This window comes from Pleurodeles waltl, chromosome 3_1 (genome assembly GCF_031143425.1).
Source record: "Pleurodeles waltl isolate 20211129_DDA chromosome 3_1, aPleWal1.hap1.20221129, whole genome shotgun sequence".
NCBI classification, from domain to species: domain Eukaryota; kingdom Metazoa; phylum Chordata; class Amphibia; order Caudata; family Salamandridae; genus Pleurodeles; species Pleurodeles waltl.
In genome coordinates this window covers 1,895,782,296-1,895,800,021 of record NC_090440.1, presented here as the reverse complement: position 1 = coordinate 1,895,800,021, position 17,726 = coordinate 1,895,782,296, and the positions used below count along the sequence as shown (strand labels likewise).

At 41.0% G+C, this 17,726-nt stretch overlaps 1 protein-coding gene across 2 annotated transcripts in view; it reads left to right on the top strand.

Moving 5' to 3' along the window:
* Positions 1-17,726, top strand: part of CYP20A1 (cytochrome P450 family 20 subfamily A member 1) — a 160,004-nt gene that overhangs the window by 2,719 nt on the left and 139,559 nt on the right. For both annotated transcript variants that reach the window (XM_069226021.1, XM_069226022.1), the window contains exons 2-4: positions 13,705-13,754; positions 13,846-14,012; positions 17,469-17,614. In XM_069226021.1, the coding sequence (XP_069082122.1) occupies positions 13,705-13,754; positions 13,846-14,012; positions 17,469-17,614 (363 nt within the window). The remainder of the gene's footprint in view (positions 1-13,704; positions 13,755-13,845; positions 14,013-17,468; positions 17,615-17,726) is intronic.

The window sequence follows — 17,726 nt, the reverse complement described above, 5'->3', positions numbered from 1 at the left end:
CCCATTGCAAGTGCTGAAACTTGAGAAATCAAACTGACTGTACTGCGGCTACTGGATGCTAATTGAAGTATAAATGCAGGCAGGTCTCCAGTGTACCAGATAAAATTAACGTTTTTTTAGGAGCATTTTTGGAGGAGAGGGTTCAAATCCAGTGTTTAGTTTCTTCAGACTGGAACAAATCAGATTCTGGGATGTAGTCCATTTTTAGTTGAGACATTTTTTTCTTTAACTAGAGGACACATCTCTCTCTTAGTGTATGGGGAACTGTAGGAACGGTTGCCATGGTCTTTAAGCTCTTACCTGTGTTGCTGACTCTGGAAGCAAATGCACACTTGCCATTCCTTTATTGTCTTCCAACCTGCGATTAGTTTCCACTTAAATCAACGATTCTTAACCTGTTGTATCAGGTAGTCTTTGACTGTTTAGACCAACCGTATTAGTATGTTAATAAATATATACAGCACACACAGTTGAACATTTTAAGATGCTCTGTGAATGTGAAGGAATTTGAAATTGCAGGTTCAAGATTGTATTGGTATCCTTAGCTTGATTCATGGGAAGCACCACATACAGCAATCCGAATCTAGTGTGGACAGTTGGTGACCCCTATTGAAGCACTGGCATGGGCTAACAACAAAAGGCGAAGTGATATGCCAGAGTTTTGAAAACAAAAACCTACATTTTTCAAAGTTCCTGGCGTTCCATTTAAAATTACATACTTTTCTTACGTTTATTTGAATAGTAGACAAAAAAAACCACAACTTCCAGCATGCTTAGTTAGTACAACTACAAAATGCTTTCATAAAGATAAAATAACCAATCAAGTAAAGGTAAAACTATAAATGTCTTGACTGGGAGCAGCAACAACTCATTTTTTCTTGCTGCTTGAAGTCAAGATAAGTATACACTTACAGGGAGGTGGAATTCCTATGGCCCAATGCCCGGGACATATTGTTTGGGGTAAAGGGCAACAAATTTTCATGTTTATTTTGTCCTTGGGACAGGTAGGCCCAACCATTTGCAGCACAATCCCTTTGGCTACTAGTTTACAGAGCGGGGAACTGTCTGCAGTTGAGGTAATGTGTGCCCATAAGTTAATGCTGTTCGAACTTGTATTTATGGTTCAGTAATGAAAAGCCTTCGTTATTCGGGAGAGCTCTGTAAATAAACGTTTTTAGGTCCCACTGCACTACTGACGGTGACTTCAGTTTAAAAAAAAAAAAAAAAAAAATTTACCCACATTTGAAAAGTTTAATATGAGGCTAAGTCCCAGAATGCTCTCTGATTAGATGCAAATAATTGCAGAAGCTTGTAAGACAGAGTGATGATTCTTTGCTTTCAAAATAAAATGTTCAGAAAAAAATGTTTCGCTACTATGAAATTTTAGGTGCTATTTCTTTTAAGAGTCATTTAGTAAAATGTGTTGATGCATGCTAGTATTTCCCAAAAATATTCCTAATGGAAAATTAGTGTGATTATTTCAACAAGATAACGGGAAGTATGAAGATAAACGAGCATTGGCAAAGCCAAGCAATCCAACATTTTTTGTTAGTCTTTTGGTTTTGTCAATGCGTGTCTTGTTTTGACATTGCTTTTTTAACACTTTATTGTAAAGTATTTTATTTGTATTGCAACAAACACTTGCAAAAAAAAGCAAACATTGCCAACAGCGGCGTAACAAAGGCCCCGCAGCACCCCTCCAGTGGGCCCCCTCAGCACAGCACCTGTCCTGAGTGAGTCTTGAGGGGGGCCTCCATGTTCTTTGCAGGGGGGCCCCCTCCAGTTTCGGTATTGCACTGATTGCCACAGTAGTTCCTGGCACTGAACAAAACTACTTTGTGTGCCAATATGCTCCTTGTGGAAGAACAGAATGTGATCACTCACAGTAAATCTAGCCGATAGAAAGAGAAATAGAAGTTTATTAAAAACAAAATGTCTTTGTTAACGCCCGACCTAATTAGGGACCCAATTCTTAAAGAAAGTCACAAAAGTGCACCCATGCTATATGACTTTGAAATAGCGACTTTCATGAATTCACAAGAACTTACAGAAGCAGACCAGGAAATTATATTCCTAGAAAATATTTGTGAACTGTATTATAGCATGAGCAAAAAAGCATGTGTAGATTTGCCCATGTGAAAATCTATGGATCGTTTACAAGTTCACTTTCCCTCCAACCACTTTTTTCCCAGCCCTGGACTTCTACCTCTGCCATCGTCAGGAGGACATTTCCAACCTTTCTCTCTATGGCGAAAGATTAGAGAAGAGCTGGTGAAAAACCTTAAAATATGCAAGCTACTAGGTTTTCAGACTCAAAGGCATTCCAGCCCTGGAACTATTGCTCACTGCTTCCTCCAGTCTCAGTATGCAGATGTGCGGAAAGGTGGCAAAATAAGGAAATTGCTATAGTAGGGATTGAAATGGCAAGTATTCAAGCCCTACTATAGTAGAACCCCTGGTGTAATCAGATAGGCTATTATCATAGTTCTTACATAATGAGATTGCAGCCATAATTTGTCCCCACACAACATGGCACCAAAAGGACAAGTAGAATTTTTTAGAGGACAAGTAGATTTAAGAAGCAACCTGTCCCATGGACAAGTAGATATTTTATTAAATTCCACACCCCTGACACTCATATCTTTCTTAGTCATTGTTCATTGTGTTTTTCCAATTATTATACTTTCCGAATGTTATTATGCTGATATAACGTTTTTTGTGAATTTTTGGAGGTTCACCTGTGATTTATCATAATTAATCCGTCCAACTTTCGCTCAGCGTGCAAACAGTTGTTTTGGTCGTGGCGCTGAGGACACCTGCAGCACATTTTCCTTGAAGGCTGTTCTGGGCCTGGTGTTCGCCACACACGGCATTGCGGCTCTTTCTCCTTACTCCTTTGACTGTCAATTAGGACTATCAATGTCTGTTTCCTTTTTCTGCCTTGTTCGATGAGTGCCCGCCTCCACTATCGTTGACACGCCCTCAGACCCACCTGCCATCTTGGCTCACTCTCATCGCCCTAGGCAGAAAATTTAACTGTTTCCTTTCAGGCATGCATTCAAATGTAACTGTATTTCAATATATTTAATTATTTTCAAAATATTTTGTATTTAAATTTTAAAAATATATTGGTACTAAATTATTTTTAACATACATACATTTAGTTGCCCTCATTCCTGAAATCCTATCTATATATTTATTTTAAAATATGGGGAGTTAGTCTGAGGCTGATGAGGCACAATTATTCAAAGACAGTTTAAATGCTTTTATCAAACTTTCAGTACAACAGGCTGTATCAAATTTTATGTGTAATATTTCCGAAACACTTGAGGTTTCCATGAAAACAATTATTGGCCAATGATACTACATATAAATTAATTCCAAAAAGGCCAAGAAACAAGTGGCAGATGATTTAAATACATCTAAAGACTTTCCCTCCCTGCAACCTCTTTCTGAGGCTAGTGGTAGTTCTAAAAAACGTAATTTTCATAACAACGTGACACAATTCTGGGATACAGATGATGATATGGGTGATTCTGATAATGGTATGGATAAGGATGATCCAGACATAATGATCTGTCTGGGCCTGTGGAGAAGAGGCGTAAAACTTCTCCTAATGGATTGGGAGATTCATCTAAAACTAATAATAGTGCTGATGCTGATAGTGCTGATTTTGCTGGTCAACCGATGTTTGATCCTACTCTTATCCATCACCCAAATTCCACAGAATGGTCACCGTATGAACATTGTCACTTTATGTTTCTGACAAGTTGAGACAGCCTCTAGATAAAATATAATGTAACAGACTTCGTTCTGAACATCCTCGTCCTTCTTTGCCCAATCGCAACACTGCCACTCCTTCAATAGACCCAAATATATTTTTTACAAAGTTTGATAAAGAGCCTAAGAAGGGAGTAGACAGAGCCTGGACTAATCACCAAGACAGATTGTTAGACCTTACAGATCCTTTTACCAGAATCTTGGATCTAGCTGAGGAAGCAAGGATTTATGGCACCAAAGTAGGTCCAGTCACCTTGTCTAACTGGGCCCAGAGAGCGATATGCCTTTTGGGAAATGCCAATTCGGCCATGGCACAGGAAAGGTGCAAAAGCTTGCTTATAAAAGATTTATCCAAAGTAAAGCAATCTGGCAACTAAAGAAGTAGATCAAGAGGCAAATTGCTTGCTTTTTGGTGATTAATTTATCAAAGAACTCAGCAAGTATGTGGCCACATTTGCTTCCATAGATAAAGCGCAGTCTTCTTTGCAAAATATTTTTCACAGTCAGTTTTTTGGCAGGGTCAGCAAAGGGAGGAGCAGCTTTGCCGACTGCTATACATCAAGAGGTGTGGTTAATCAGACCAGAGGCACATTTGCATGGCAACAAGATTATAAGCCTCAGTTTTATCCCCATTGGAACAGAGGCTTCAGGCAACATGGTTACAGAAATGGAGAATCCCATAGCTCAGTTAAGTGCCCTATTTTCTGGCCAGTCTTTGGTGGAAGGACATACAAGTTTGTTTCATCCTGCTTGGAGAAGGATAAACAGTAAAGGGTTTTCTTACAGAGCTTTATGCCACACCAATCCAAAAAATTATACCAGAACCCCTTTCTTGCTCAAAATAACAAGAAGTTCTGTTGTCTCAAGAAATACAATCCCTTCTTCACAAACAAGCTATAGAAATGCCTTCCCCTCATCCTTCAGGTTTTGTAAGCAGTATATTTTTGGTTCAGAAGAAAAACAATCTAGTAGTAAGTCTAAGGTCATTCAACAATTATGTAGCGTATCATCGTTTAAGAATGGAGGCAGTTCTCCATCTCAGAGATTCCTTGTTAGAAAAAGACTGGATGGTGCGTCTAGATCTTCAGGATTCATATCTTTCAATTCTGATTCACCCCTCCTTCAGGAAGTTTCTTCAAATTTAATGGAAAGACACATTTTATTAGTTCAAAAGCCTACCCTTCGAAGTAGCTTCAGCACCTTGGTGTTTCACCAATGTTATGAAAGCAGTCAAGGTGTCAGATACTAGCTTGTCTAGACAACTACTTTTTATTGCATCTAGACAGTCTGCATAAATGACACATCTAACAAATGTCATATCTCTCCTTCAAAGCTTAGTTTTTCTCATCAACAAGGACAAGTCAACATTAAATCCATCTCAACAGATGGAGCTTTTAGGTTTCCTAATGGATTCAGACAATCCTATCCTTTAACTTCCAAAGGAGGTCTCTCATATAAAAAAGAGAGAACTTACGTCTTGAACCAATCCAATCTAACTCTCAGAATTTTAGCATGGATAATAGATCTTCTGGCTTCATCAATTCAAGCCATTTTTCCAAGCCCTCTACCTTATCAAGCTCTACAAAGGCTCAGGATTCGACATTTTCACAAAGGTCTCAGTTATGGAGACATTATTCTCCCAGATGGCGGTTAGCTAATCTAGAACCATGGAACGGAAAGTAAGTTTCTCTCCAGCACCAGATCTTATCTTAGAAACCAATGCAAGTTAAACTGGTTGAGGCGCAAGGTGTGGTCATCTCTCGACTGGCGGCATATTGTCAAAAGAGGAGTTATTGTTGCTCATCAGTTGTTTAGAGATGCTTGCAGGTTCCTTTGCAATCTAACCTTTTGTCAAAAATAGGATAGGTTGTTCCATTCTGCTTCCAATGGACACCCTATCAGCTGTTCAGTATTTAAATCATCTAGGTGGCACAAGGTCCAAACCTCTAGCCGAACATGCCAGGAATTTGGGGAGTTTTGTCTCCAGAGACAGATTTCACTCCAAGCAGAATATCTTCCAGGAAATATGAATACACTGGCAGATTGTTGCTCCAGGCATCTTCAGGATTCAAGCGACTGGCGTCTTCACCCATTAATATTCAGAAAACCTTTTTCCAAATTCGGTCCCTTCTCAATAGACCTTTTTGCTTCCCATATGAACACCCAGCTTTCATCTTATGACAGTTGGAACCAGATCTGAAAGCTTTAGCATCAAGGGCTTTCTTACAAGATTGGTCCACTGAGGTGAGTTTTTTTTTCTTTCTTTTTTTTACATTTTAATTTTGTTTTTAATTTCTTCATTGTTATAAAGTCAGCATTCATTTACAACATATTCGGAGCAGTAGACAGACATACAGCGAAATGACCGTTGGAGTAGTGATAACATTTGTAGCTACTCTCCTGCCGTTTTCAGTTATATATGTTTATTTTCGTCGCTACTTAATCTCACTTATTGTTATAGCAACATTATAAGAACTATTAAACCCGAAACCACCAGTACTAGTCAGGCTCAGAATGTGGTAAAATGTCCCTGTTCTCTGTCCATGTCTGCCGGTATTGTGTGCAATATCAGTCACGTATCTCTTGGTCCTCATACATATATGGTACTTATTATTGTGGAAGAGACATTGCTATAGAAGATCTGGTTATGGTCGCATAGACCGTCACTGACCTTAATCCGGGCCCCCCCACAGGGCTTCTCCGGCCTCTGCATCCCTCCTAGTTTTTCTCATATGTGACTCTTCAGCCCCTGCCCATTCCAATAAGTCTTGTCTCCATTCACTTGGTGTTGGGGGTGAGGGCTAATCCATCGTATGGCAATTCGGTGCTTAGCCACCACTAAGCCTAACATTGTGTATCTTCTAGTGATTTTTCTTTTGGGATTAAATGATAGGAGCCCAAATAGACAATCAGTGATAGTTAGGGAGATGTTCCATCCCGTCACCACTTTTAAGTGTTCTAGGATCTGTGTCCAGAACTCTGATATTTTCCTGCAGTACCAGATCATGTGTCAAAGTCCGCCACAGTGGTGTTGCACCTAGGACAAGCGCTAGGTCTAGAGGGGTATTTTCGGCTAAGGGGAAAAATATGTCATATGTATAAAGTTATATTGGATTTGTTTAAATCTGGCCAAAGTAACCACCCCACAAATCCCTTTGTGAATTTTTTTCCAGTCTTGGGGAGAGATTTGTTCTGCACTGTATAGTTGCCATACTTGTTCAATTCTCAGTGGCTTTTGGTGTCTGTCAGCACGTAGAGCCTGATGTATATTGGTAATAAAGCGTCTTCCCCCTGCCATGTCTAGGAGAGTGGTCAGTGTAGAGGTCGGGTCTGGTGCACTGGGGAAAGTAGGCCATAGTTGGCGAGCTGTGGTGGATATTTTGGCTTATTGAAGGAATTGTCTCCCGCCCGTCCTCCAGGTGGAACCGTGTTTGTGTCTGCAGAAAGGGTATAAATCGTCCCTCTAGGTAGAGGTTCGCTAACATTATGCAGACCCCCCTTGCCATTTATCCATCAACATCACTTGCGCTATGCACTTGAACTGGGGGATTGTCCAGAAATCCAAATCTGAAGCAAAACGGTTCCCCCCCAGGACCGTTTTGACCATCTGGTCCCATATTCGGCCCATAAGACATAGTAACTTGGGAAAGTGCTTGGGTATACCCGCTCCTGACATAAATAGTTCCCCCAATTGTTGACCTTCGTGTGACCCCTCCTGGAGTCCTCTCTCCCTGTTCCACTCCTCATCCAACCAAGATACAGCATGTTGGAGCTGGGCTGCATAATAGTACAGCTCCAGGTCTGGGACATCTAAGCCACCCTCAGCCCATCCACACCTCAGAATGGTGAGGCCAACTCGGCTTCTCTTACCCTGCCAAATCAAGCCAATTAAGATTGTGTCGAGCTCGCAAAATGCTCTCTTCGGAATTTCAAAATATGAGCCCTGCATTATATAGAGACACCTGGGCAGGACCACCATCTTCACTAGCGCTACTCTGCTCAGTAGGGGCAGCCCCAAGGAGTTCCAGAAACTGACTGAGGACCTCAGTCCCGTCAGCACTCTGGCCATATTACTGGCATAAAATAGATCTGGATCTTGTGCGATGTACAGTCCCAAATACTTAACTTTTTCAAGTTCCCACCTGAGTTCGGTGATGGGGAGCTCATCCCAGGGTATTCTTGTTAGTTCCCCAAGTGGGAACAGGGTGGACTTCCCCACATTAATCCGCACACCTGACACTTCCCCAAACTCATCCATCACGTTAGGTAGCATGTGGACCAATATATCAGGGCGATGGAGATATTTCAGTGCGTCGTCCGCGTATAAGGAGACTATATGTTCACTCTTCCCCACCTGAACACCCCATCCATGTAGGACCTGAAGCAGTCTGCACGCCAGTGGTTCCATCGTTAACACAAAGATTAGGAGGGATAGGGGAACATCCCTGCCTTGTACCTCTTTGCAATAAGATTTCCTCTGATACGTAACATCCAGTACTGAGCCTGGCCCGAATAGTTTAATCCATCGGATGAAATGTGGTCCCACCTGCATTTTTCGCATCACTGACCAGACAAAGTCCCGATTAAGGGTCTCGAAGGACTGTTCAATGTCCAAAATGGCCAGGGCGTATTTATCTTGGTGGAGTTGGGGATCGAGAATCACATGTGCTAGTCAGCGTAGATTACGAGGTGTTTCTATGTGGGATAAACCCCGACTGGTCCTCGTGGACAAGGGACGGGAGGTGAGGGAGTAGTCTCGCCTCGAGGATACTGCTTAAAATCTTTGTCTATATTGAGCATTGATATGGGTCAGTAGGAACCTGTGTCTAGCTTATCCTTGCCTGGTTTGGGAATGAGTTCTATCAGAGCTTCCGTCATGGACTGGGGGAGGTGTCCCGTTCTACATGCTTCGGCATACACCTCAGTCGGCCTCTCCGCCAACACCCCCGGGAATGCCTTTTAAAACTCCAGAGGGTATACCATCACTCCCAGGTGCTCTGGACGACTTCAGTACTGTTATGGCCTCCAAGATTTCCGGTTCGCCATTCGGGCTCCCAAGATTGTCACGATCTGAGTCCGTGAGAGATGCAAGGGGTAACGACTGCAAGTAGTTCTATCTGTCTGTCTTGTCAGTGTTAGTGGGAGGTTGGGTATACATCCTTCAGAGGTGGTCCATAAAAATGTCATTTATGGCCTGCTGAGTATATACCTCCAGGCCCTGTAGGTCCTGTAAAGATAGTATGGGACCGAGTGATTACTCTGCCTTGATTAAATGAGCTAGCAACTTCCCTGTCTTATCCCCGTCTAGGTACCAAGGTCTACGGCCTGCTGTTTTATTATGTTTCTAGAGTTGGAGGCAACATTCAGACAACTCCCCCCGCAAGTGTTCCCACCGCATTCTGAGCTCCGGAGCTACAGTAGGCCCAGACCCCACCGTCGCCAGCTCTTGTTCCCGATCTGACATTTCCTTTTCAGGGATTCGGCTCCATCCCACCTAGGTGGACATAAAGACCTCCCGAAGAACCACCTTCATAGCGTCCCATTCAGTAGCCCGACTCTTTGTAATGTGGCTGTTCACTTTAAAATATTGTGTTAATGTTTCTTGTAGTATTTCCCGGAAACCTAAATCCGTGTGGGTTTCCTGCCACAGGGGCACCTTTGGGGGTGTCTCAGCATACTGAGGTGAGTTATGCTTTTCCTCCCTTCATTATGATATCTCGAGTCCTAGCACAGATTCGATATCAGAATGCAAAAATTCTGTTAATCACTCCATTCTGGCAAGGCTAACCTTGGTTTCCTTCAGCCCTGGAGTTATCAATAGATCGACCTAATCTTCTTCCTCGGTTCCCAACGTTACTTCAGAATCCTCAAAGATTATTTTACGATCTGATCATCAACAATCCCTCTGGTTAGTGGCACGGATGGTTTCAGATCTCCCTGGAGAACCCCAGGAATTTCTTCAGAAGCTACTCAATTCATCCAAAGGTCTTGGGCCGCAGGTACATCCAAGGCATATAAGTCAGCCTGGAAAATGTGGGATAGTTGGTGAATGGACAGGGGTGCAGATCCCTTTCAGCAGATGTAACGTTAATTGTAAACTTTCTAGCTTCCTTCGCTTCCCAGGGGAAAGCTTACAGAAATGTCAACACATACAGATCAGCGATATCAGGTGAACACAATAGAGTGGATGGAAAATCTGTGGGAGAACATCCATTGATTTGTCATCTATTAGAGGGAGTAAGATTTTCAAAACCTCCTTTACCAAAATACAATTCAATGTGGGGCGTTAATATAACAATAATTTTAGAGCTAGGAACAAGTTATCAGGTTGATTGAGGTTCCTCAAGCAACCTGATAACTTGATTGAGGTTCCTCAAGCAACCTGATAACTTGATTGAGGTTCCTCAATCAACCTGATAACCTGTTCCTAGCTCTAAAACATCTGTCTGCAAAACTGACTCTACTTCCTTTTAGTCTCTTTCTGATGTCAAAGCTTTTGATGTTTCCTCTATACAATACACTCCTTCAGGTGTATTTTTCCAAGTTCACAGACGAAATAAAAAAAATTTAATGTCTGTGTTCTATCCTTATTTTCCTGATCAAACAAAACTCTGTGTTGGAAGTTGTTTAAGGGAATATATTTAAAAAACGAAAGATCGCAGAAAGTAATCGGATCCTCAACTCCTTATTTCTTTCAGAACTCGCCACAATCCTGTTACTTCTCTTACCTCAGCCCATTGGGTTAAATGGATCATGAGTTTGGCGGGCATTAATTTTTCAATATTTTATTTAGCCCAACCAGGGGTGCTATGCCATCTAAAGCCTTTTGGGCTGGAGCGAGTCTAGATGACATTCTCAAATCTTCTGATTGGACAAATGTTTCAACTTTTAGGACATTCTATTGCAAACCTGTTTTTCATGTTTCGAATATTATTGTTGCTATGCTTTTAACTAGCATAATAGAGCCTCCGGGACTTCTAATAAAATGGAAATTTTCTTAGCTTTAGTGAAAGAAAGTCTTGATTTTATTAAAGACACGGAGCCGAGTATAATCTCTCTGCATATATTCTAACCCTCCCTTTGTTTCTCTATTGGTTCAAATGTCTCCACTAACCAGATGTCTTAAGAAGGAACCTCATTTGCAACATATTCTGGAATTTCATTGTTTTTCCCTTTGTCCAGCACCTCTTTCAAGAGGGAACATACGACTTACATTAATGACTTGAATCTAAATCTTCGGATTCTCTGTATTGTGAACTATTTTAAGATCTGGTTTACTCTTCTTTTGGCCTTTTCTATTGTAATGAATATAGTACCGTTGCTTCACTATCCTTAACTGCTTCGGCAAGAAAAGAGGACTTGTTGCTCCCAGTCAAGACATTTATAGTGTTACCTTTATGTGATAGGTTATTTTCTCTTTATGACAACATTTTGTAGTTGTACTAACTAAGCATGCTGGAAGTTGTAGTTTATCTTGGCTGGTTATCCAAATAAGTGCAAGGCTGGATATCCAAATAAGTGCACGTGTCTTTAATAAAAATCAAGACTTTCTTTCACTAAAGCTAAGAAAATCTGTATATTTTGTTTGTGAGTTAAAAATTTTAAGTAATTTGTGTATTTGTTTGATGTATATTTGTGTCTGTTTTTTTCAACATTATTTTGAAGTTTGAATAGTAGAAATTGCTTAGGTCTGGGTCCCTGGCATTTATCTGTAACTTGACTTAGTTGCATTCAAGTGCTTGACACCGCCTGCACAGAGGGAACTCCAGTTCTCTGGACTTCTGTGTTCTAAGTGTGTGAAAATCTACCTTGTGTGTGGCTTATAACAACCCACTAATAGCTCTGACAAGATTTTTTTTTTTTTTTTTTTTTTTTTTTTTTAATCATCCTATGATAGAACAGTAATAACAAAATTACTGATGCTCCACAATTGGAATCCCTAATTACCTGGCAAGCATAAACACCTGAACAGTAATTTAAAGTATTCTAGTGATGAATGCTTGCTGTATCTTTCATTCTGTTCTGGTTTTCTGGAAGGCCCCCTCATTTTCTGGGTGTTGTTTCATCACTTCCTTTCCTTATTTATGAATAGTCATTGCAAGATCTTCTTTACCTAATCAAATAGTGAGACATTAGGCATGTATATTGTTAATACGTATGGATGCAAGGAAAATAGATGTGTCTCAGTGGCTACAAAAATTGAAATATTTCTTTTTTTCTTCAAGAATAAACTTCAAAGGGTCTGTGCAGTTTAGCACCAGGAACATTTATGATTTCCTATCCTAAAAATATTCTTCCACCGTAGTTTTGAAGATTTTGCGCTAACACATATTTTTTACCCTAATTGTAGACTGCTTTAAACCTCTCACTAACTGGGGTTCTACCCATAAGACTAATCTTAAATCTAACCCGTTCTCCAGTCTACCATAGCCTTTAACATAGGAAACAATCCTTTTCCTAACTCTAATCCATTCCTATATACAAAAACAGCCTTCACAATTCATGCAGCCTTGTCTACCACAATCCTAAAATGCTTACATCATTGATAGTACAAAAAGATTCTAATGTTTAAGGATAATTTCCTAATTATCCAGGCTTTCGATTGTTGTTTTCTACTTTTCCTCATTGTTTGGTGTATTGTCATTGTAATGCCGGATTATAAATGGTTTCCTTCTTTATCTTGAGCTCATGTTGATCTAGTGATCAATGACTTCCTTGTAGTCCTGTTCATAGTTTTGCTTGGCTATGTAACTCAAGGTGTTGACGAGGCACAACTGATTTAAGGACATTTAATGGCTTCTGAATATGGCTTTAAAAGAGGTTGTTTTTGACGTCCCTTAGAGCTGTACTTAAAAGTCTCCTCTAATTGAGACGTGGTAGGAGTTAGGGCTCATTGGACGTTGCCTGATGGTCTGTGCATTCTGGGCTTCAACTGTTGTTTTTGAATGGGCTCCTAAGGCTGCTGACTGCCGATAACTCCAGCTAAGCAGTCTTTGCAAAGAAGCTTCAATGTGCTGAAGGTAGTTACCTACAGGAAATATACACCCCTAAGTTTCAATCTAGCATTTGACCTTTTTCTTAAGCCCGGATTTATTATACATCTCCATTTGTGGCTAGAATGCCATTGAAAGAGCTGTGAATTGGCAAGAAATGGTCAGAATGATGACTCAACTTGAGGAAACAAACACTTTGTAAATAATTCAGCTGGGAATTGAGCAGTCCAAAAAACAATGGAAAAGTACAATCTCATTTGTTAATAATGATCCTTTGATTTTTATGATTTATCAAGATATAATATTAATAATTATACAATGCACTTGTTGCATCTTCCTTTGTGTGGTCACCTGTATCAATCTATCGCCCAAAAAACAACTGCACCCGCACCACCACTGTTAATGACCTCTATTCATAACTTTGGAACACCTGCCAGCAACTTACCACCGGTAGCTTGACTTTAACATAATACTCTCCCACTCATGAAAGCCTATAGCCACCACCTAAATCTGCCTCCTTATGTACTCCTTTGCATACAGTGTGCTGCAAAGCAGCCGAAAACTGGCATGTTGATGCAATATAAAATATTGAAAATAAATATGTTCTTCCGAATGATGTTCTAGTACTATTGTATTAGAAAGATATGACTTTCCCTGACTGTTTTTTTCCAAAGAAGGGCCCTAAAAGTATCAAGCCAAAAGCTAGAAGAGTGTCTCTGTTCGATTGTTGTCAAGTACATTTCATAATTAAAAACGTAAATTAATAAAGTACTTATTGTGTTGGAGGAAATCTTCGTTCATGTCATGTGCTCAGTAGAGTGGAGGAGAGTGAGTACAACTCACTGTCTTAAGACTACACAAAAGGTTCCACTGTGAAGTGGGCATTTCCTGATTTTTATCTACTATTTGTCCTTTCCTCTCTCTCCCTTAGGCCTCCAGGCAGTCTTCAGGTATTCCTGGCCTAACACCAACAGATGAGAAGTAAGTCCATTCAGAACGTTTTCTATCAGCAGTCCTCTAAAGTATGAGTCTTACAATGCTGTTTTCCAATTTTTGTTCCTTATTATCACAGAGATGGAAACCTGCAGGACATTGTGAGCTGTGGCAGCTTGCACGAATTCCTGGTGAACCTGCATGAGAAGTTTGGGCCTGTGGCATCGTTTTGGTTTGGCCGGCGCCTGGTGGTCAGCCTGGGGTCCCTCGATCTTTTTCGTCAGCACATCAACCCCAACCGGACCTGTACGTGTTCCCGTTAGCCTTATAAATTTCATAGCCTCTTTCTTTCAGGATGTTGAGCAGTTGTGTTGTTTTTCCACCAGAACGAGTGTGTGGAATGTTTCTCATGCACAAAAGGCAGGCCCTGTTTAATAGTATTGTGGCTCGTATCTCTCTCGATAGCAGTGTCTTCTCATTGGCGGTCTTCAGGCTTTGAGGGTGTCTCATATTTTTTGTTCCTTGGATAGCAACTTTGCCCTACATATTTATCAACTGCAGACATTGTTGTAAAAAAACTCTTCTTTTATTTTTTTATTTTTTTAATATACTAGTACTCCCATCGTACTAGTGGGAGGAAAGTAGTGCACGACCTTAACATTAGCATGTCTGGAAACTACGAAGTGGACATCAGATGAAATTGTGTATTGTAGTATTGCCTTCCTTGGGAATGAGATTTATTCCAGGCTTTGAACGTGTGCGAAAACCAAAGCCAGCTTGAAGTCAATTCAGGACTACAGATAATGACTTCCAGGCTCAGTTAATCTGCTCCGGTGTGTCTACTTTTAGCACTAAAACCACACTATCTCCAAGTTTTCTAACGAATTTCTACTCTTTTTGGTCACTTTCTCTTGGTGTTGCATTTAGCTGCAACATATTATAGCCACAATTATTCACCTTTTATCACCCCAAAACTCAAAGTAGCCCCAATGTCCAGTAAATCTCCCCTTGTTGTTATGATCATCTATCGTGTAGCCTTTTTTTGCACAGTACTTTGCAGCTTGTTTCATGCGCTAGGTATTAAACATAACTTGAAATATGTTATATTATGTCATCAACATTGGTATTGCACGTTCCTGCCATTTGTATTACCTCCTAGGTCTCTTTGCAACCAGTTCTATGCTTTTTTTCACATTTTAGTCCTGGTGGTCCTCCAGCTTGACCAGGATCTCCGATCCCGGCGGTCTAGAGGTTGGTGGCGGTCCTAATCTACCAGAGCAGGGCTGCTAGCATCGCTGCCCTTGGGATTATGACCCCCTTATCCGCCAGCGGTTTCATGGCAGTAGCACAGCCATGAAAAGGCTGGCATAGAATGGGAGCAGGGAGCACCAGGGGTGCTCTGCACTGCCCATGCACTTGGCATGGACAGTGCAGGGGCCTCCCTGGCCAGCACCATTGCAGTGTTAAGCAGACAGTGAACATTGCGAGGGTGTTGGTGCACCCTGCAGGCTACAGCATTGGCACCAGCTCGATTACGAGCCGGAGACCATGCTGTATCCTGCTTCCCATTGTGCCAGCAGGCAGAAACTCTGTTTTTTGCCTGCCGACGTAGCAGGAAACTCCTAATAACACTGGCGGGGTGGCGACCACCCTGTCAGGAGTTGGGCGGACAGGATTTCCCACCAGCCAAACTCATAATAGGGCCCTTAGTGATGATTCTGACTAGCGCAAAGCAGAAACATTGGGTTTGAGATGTATTGTTGTATCTCAGTAAACATGTTGTAGGACTTGCCATCTACCTCATCTAACTATGGAAAGGTTGTCCATTTCCAGGCCGGTTGTGCTGGGAGGCCTTTGCATTGAGATAGATCCATATGGTTTAAAAATGCGTGCATTGTTGGGACTTCATTACTTTGCCAACTAGATAGATTTGCTATTTTGATGTGACCTTCTGCACTCATGCATTGTCTTAAAATGGTCTGTTATGTTGGCTTTTGTTTGTGTCTGAAGTGTGTTGCACTGATGTGAGGAACATCAGTTTGCTAATGTATCTGACATTGGTGATACAATGTTTATTTAAGAATACAGAATGGCCTGAATAACATGTTGTTAGAACTGTATGGGACAATTTTGTGAGGAATAGGGTGTGCTGCAGTGGCAGTAGCGGTTTGATGACTAGATAGCTATATTGCCATGTTATTCACAAGCGGTTGCAGGTGATCTGTCAAATGTGTTCTGATGTTTTTGGGGGGGCTCTAGAATGTGTGAGGAATGTGTTGTTCTGATGGGAAACATCAATTTTATAATCATATGGCTTAGTGATGTGTTGTGCAGATAAAGGTGTTAGAAGGTCGGGCTGATGTGTTTGGGGTTGGCAAATGCGCTTTTTTTTTTTGCATGCAGAGTTTACTAATGTTGCCTCTGCAAAGGCTGTAGAGGTGTCAAAGCTAAACAAAATGTTTGTTATTTTTACCTCAAAAGTCTTTAGTGAGCAAAGTAAGTTTTTGCAGACTTATTTTCCCCACAGTGCTTCATTTTGATGGATGCTTTTTTCTAGCAATGTAAACTGCAAGTTTTCCATTGCATGCAGAGTTTTAAAACATTAATTTTGCACAGGAGAGAAATAGCACACCATTAGTATATGTTTCTGTCTTGTCTGGGCTGGTAGGACACACTTTAAAACATTACATTATAATTTATTGCTTTAACGTTTTACAGTACGTGTTACAGTTTCTATTTGCAGTGCATTACGAGTAGTTTTTGAGTTATTTTTACATCAGAACCCTTTATTTTTAAGTTTGCTTTACATTACATTAGTGTTTAAGTCCAATAGTCTTTTTGCTATTGGGCACACCACCCACCCTATCACGAGGACAAAGGGCACCTGGACAGCATATTAAGCACTAACATGCAGTGAAGCCTCGCACTTGCTATTATGGTATAAGGAGTCCTTGTGTCATCATTGTGTCTGCCAGGATGGATGGAGTAGGTTCAGTGCATTCACAGCCCTTTCAGTGAATAAGTCAAGGGTTCCTCTACCATTCACCCAGTTCTCCTATCTGAGAAGCGCTCCTTAATTTGATATTATAGCTGTATGTTTTTCAGTTTCAACAGTGATGTTGACTTGTAATACCACGCCATACATCAATCTCATTGTCCATCTACAGATCAAGACACAATGGGCCTGATTACAACTTTGGAGGAGGTGTTAATCCATCCCAAAAGTGATGGTAAAGTGACGAATTTACCACCAGCCATATTACGAGTCCATTATATCCTATGGAACTCGTAATACGACTGGTGGTATATCCGTCACATTTGGGACCGATTAACACCTCCTCCAAAGTTGTAATCAGGCCCAATGTCTTCACATGTCTTGTTTTTCTGTTACATTCATATTTCACATACAGAGCCGCCTGTCACAGTTTACACTCCTTATCTCTTGCTTCTTATGGTTTGATATAATAACAGCCCTCATCTTAGTTTTTATTTCATCAGCAACAATCTGCAGGTGAAGGGTTTTATTACTTCCAGTTTGAATGTTTCTAAATCCCACTTTTATGCTATTCTTTTTCTTGCTTAATTGTGTGTACCTCCATCTCCTGCCCCCAACAATCCTGATAAGACTGTTTGTAACATTGCCCGACCTCTCACTCTTTCATTTCAACATCTCTGCTTTTCTTCTCTCCAGTTGTCCAGTTTTGTCAGGTTAGCCGAAGAGATTGTACAACCTAGACTGACAAGTTGTTGCCTTCCTTTCAGCGGACCCTTTTGAAATGATGCTAAAGTCCTTGTTGGGCTACCAGTCCGGAGCCATTGGAGATGCTGGTGAGAGTCACATGCGGAAGAAGCTGTATGAAAGTGGCGTGAGCAGGTCTCTACAGAGCAACTTCGGCATTATCTTGAAGGTAATTCCGCAGCAGTTTAACTCGCACCCCTTTCTGATCCACAGTGTTCTTTTGTGGGTTTTAATCAAAGATCAAATCAAAGGCCTTTGCCCTTTTTCGTACTTATCTGAAG